Source organism: Saccostrea cucullata, unplaced genomic scaffold (assembly GCF_032062105.1).
Source record: "Saccostrea cucullata isolate Sc308-1 unplaced genomic scaffold, CSIRO_AGI_Scuc_v1 ctg22961, whole genome shotgun sequence".
In the NCBI taxonomy this organism is placed as follows: domain Eukaryota; kingdom Metazoa; phylum Mollusca; class Bivalvia; order Ostreida; family Ostreidae; genus Saccostrea; species Saccostrea cuccullata.
The window spans coordinates 1-2,315 of record NW_026932102.1 but is presented as its reverse complement, the minus strand read 5'-3'; the positions used below and the strand labels follow the sequence as shown (position 1 = coordinate 2,315).

General features: G+C 35.4%; 1 protein-coding gene across 1 annotated transcript; it reads left to right on the top strand.

Moving 5' to 3' along the window:
- Window positions 1-618: 618 nt before the first annotated feature.
- Window positions 619-2,028, top strand: LOC134234448 (acyl-CoA Delta-6 desaturase-like; the record flags this gene model as incomplete). Its single annotated transcript, XM_062716505.1, has 3 exons — window positions 619-865; window positions 1,357-1,446; window positions 1,825-2,028. Coding segments are annotated over exons 1-3 (492 nt in total), but the record flags the coding sequence as incomplete, so codon positions are not given.
- Window positions 2,029-2,315: the final 287 nt, after the last annotated feature.

Genomic DNA, 2,315 nt, shown 5'->3' with positions numbered 1-2,315 from the left:
GTGGCCAACTTACTATCACTTCCAATTTTTCCCTACAATCCTTGATATCAATATACTATAGTAAAAAGTGGCCAACTTACTATCACTTCCAATTTTTCCCTACAATCCTTGATATCACTATACTATAGTAAAAAGTGGGGGGCCAACCATCCTTTCAATGAACATTTACTATAGTATTTAAATGTAATGTTGGGGAAAAAAAGAGGGGGGTCAGGCCCCCCCTGGCCCCCCCCGGTTGCTACGTCCCTGAGAGGGATATAGTTATGTTCACTTATAATTTTTATCATTTAATGTAATTAAAAAAACATGTACAGAATGTATAAATAGCAAAAATCGCAATTTAGTTTACCCGATATGTGTATTTCACCTGAAACTCATTAAAAACAGTTACTCATTTTTAAAACTTCTTTAAAAATCTTTTCTGTTTCTGTGTATTCTTGTGTAACGAAAAGGCATGTTTTTACGTGATCGGTGTATCAAATTATGCGGTGGTCATACAGCGCAGATTGAAATGCGTTCTTAGCAACAAGAAACACCTGATTCACATCAACGTTATGAAAGCGCTTCAATGCAAACTTTTCGTTCTATCAAAACGTTTAAAAGAGTACGATGAATAACATGCAAGAAAGGTCGAGGTCGTTTATGAAACCCGGCACGTCCGGAAAGAATGGGGAAGGAGGCATCTAACGATGTTAGCGTGGCGAAAGCCACTAAATATTACACAGTAGAGGAAATAAAGCAGCACAACAAACGGGATGATAACTGGCTAATGATCAATGGCAAAGTCTACGACCTCAGCCGCTGGGCAAAGAAGCACCCAGGGGGAGCAAAAATCCTGGGGCACTATGCTGGAGAAGACGCAACGGTAATATACGTTATATTTTTGTCAGCGAAAGCGTGTGATTATAATCTGCACTCTTCATGAGAGAATTTTGCTTGAGAGATTTTTTAACTAGCCATTAAAATAATACTGAACGACAAAAATGTTTTTATGAAAAATTGCATATAGGCCTAAATAGCTTTATCAATTTTATTTAATAGCATAGTACAGCTATATAGCTTTTTAAAGAGATTGTGCTGGACCTGGCTGTATGACTACGTACTAGGTTGACCATACAAAGCATAACAGGATAAGGATTATTCTCTTTAGAGAAGTAGACAGGCGTTTGCCTACATCCTGTCCACTTCTCTGTAGAGAATAGATAAGGATATGCTTATGTTAACACTATCACCCCTCCTCCAAAAGTAGCAACAAAAAAATGCTGCATATGGTTTGAGGAGATAAATCTGCAGGAATAAAGATTTTGTTATTTGTAGAAGATAAATGTTCATCTTGTTTCCTTTTCCTTATTTTAGGATGCCTGGACTGCATTTCACAATGATAAAGGATATGTATCCAAGTTCATGAAAGCCCTGTACATTGGAGATGTGAAAGACTGGGATGATGTATGTATACTATATACACACTGCGAAACACATTAAAAATATCAAATTGATTCAGAAATTTGACATATTTTCACATTGTTTTTTTTTTTTTAAAGTGTTTAAAAAGTACAATTGATGTATTGAAGCATAATATCATAATTATTATAAAATTACCCCAGTATATGCAAATGTTATGCATCTAAGGATTTATATAGTATACATAATAAACAAGCGAGTCTGGTAAATGATATGAGAATATGAAACTTTCACATCTAATACGATTTATAACTTCTAAAACCTTTTTCAAATGTTTGATAATGTCGGAAAGTTTCTTTTTTCTACCAGGTAATCTTGAAAGTAAAAATAATTTGGTAGTAAATTTCAATCATTCTTTTGAAGTGTGAAACAGATCTGAAGAAGGACTTCCGTAAGCTGAGGAAGTATGCAGAAGACAGTGGGCTGATGAAGACCAATCCTGCCTTCTACATCCTCCATCTTCTTCACATTCTGGCCCTGGAGGCCCTCGCCTATTACGTGGTCTGGAGCTGGCAGGGGAGCATGGCAGCCTTCATTGTTGCAGCTGTTCTTTTGGCAACTGCACAGGTACACTTTATTCCCAAACCTGGAATAAAAAAAAAACAAAGAATCCACTTCCTTTCTTAATTTATGTGAATTTTTGCACATATGAAAAAAATATAGGTAGACTATTGTGAATTATGCATGAAGATTAAGAAGTGCATGAATTGATAAAAAAGAGGCATAAGATCCTTTAAAAAAAATTGATACATACAGTTTATGATAGTCCATGATTTTATCTTTATTTTAAGAAAAAGTTACATCTTTTTATCAAACATTCTCCTCCCTCTATTTTTAGCTCACCTGAGCGGAAG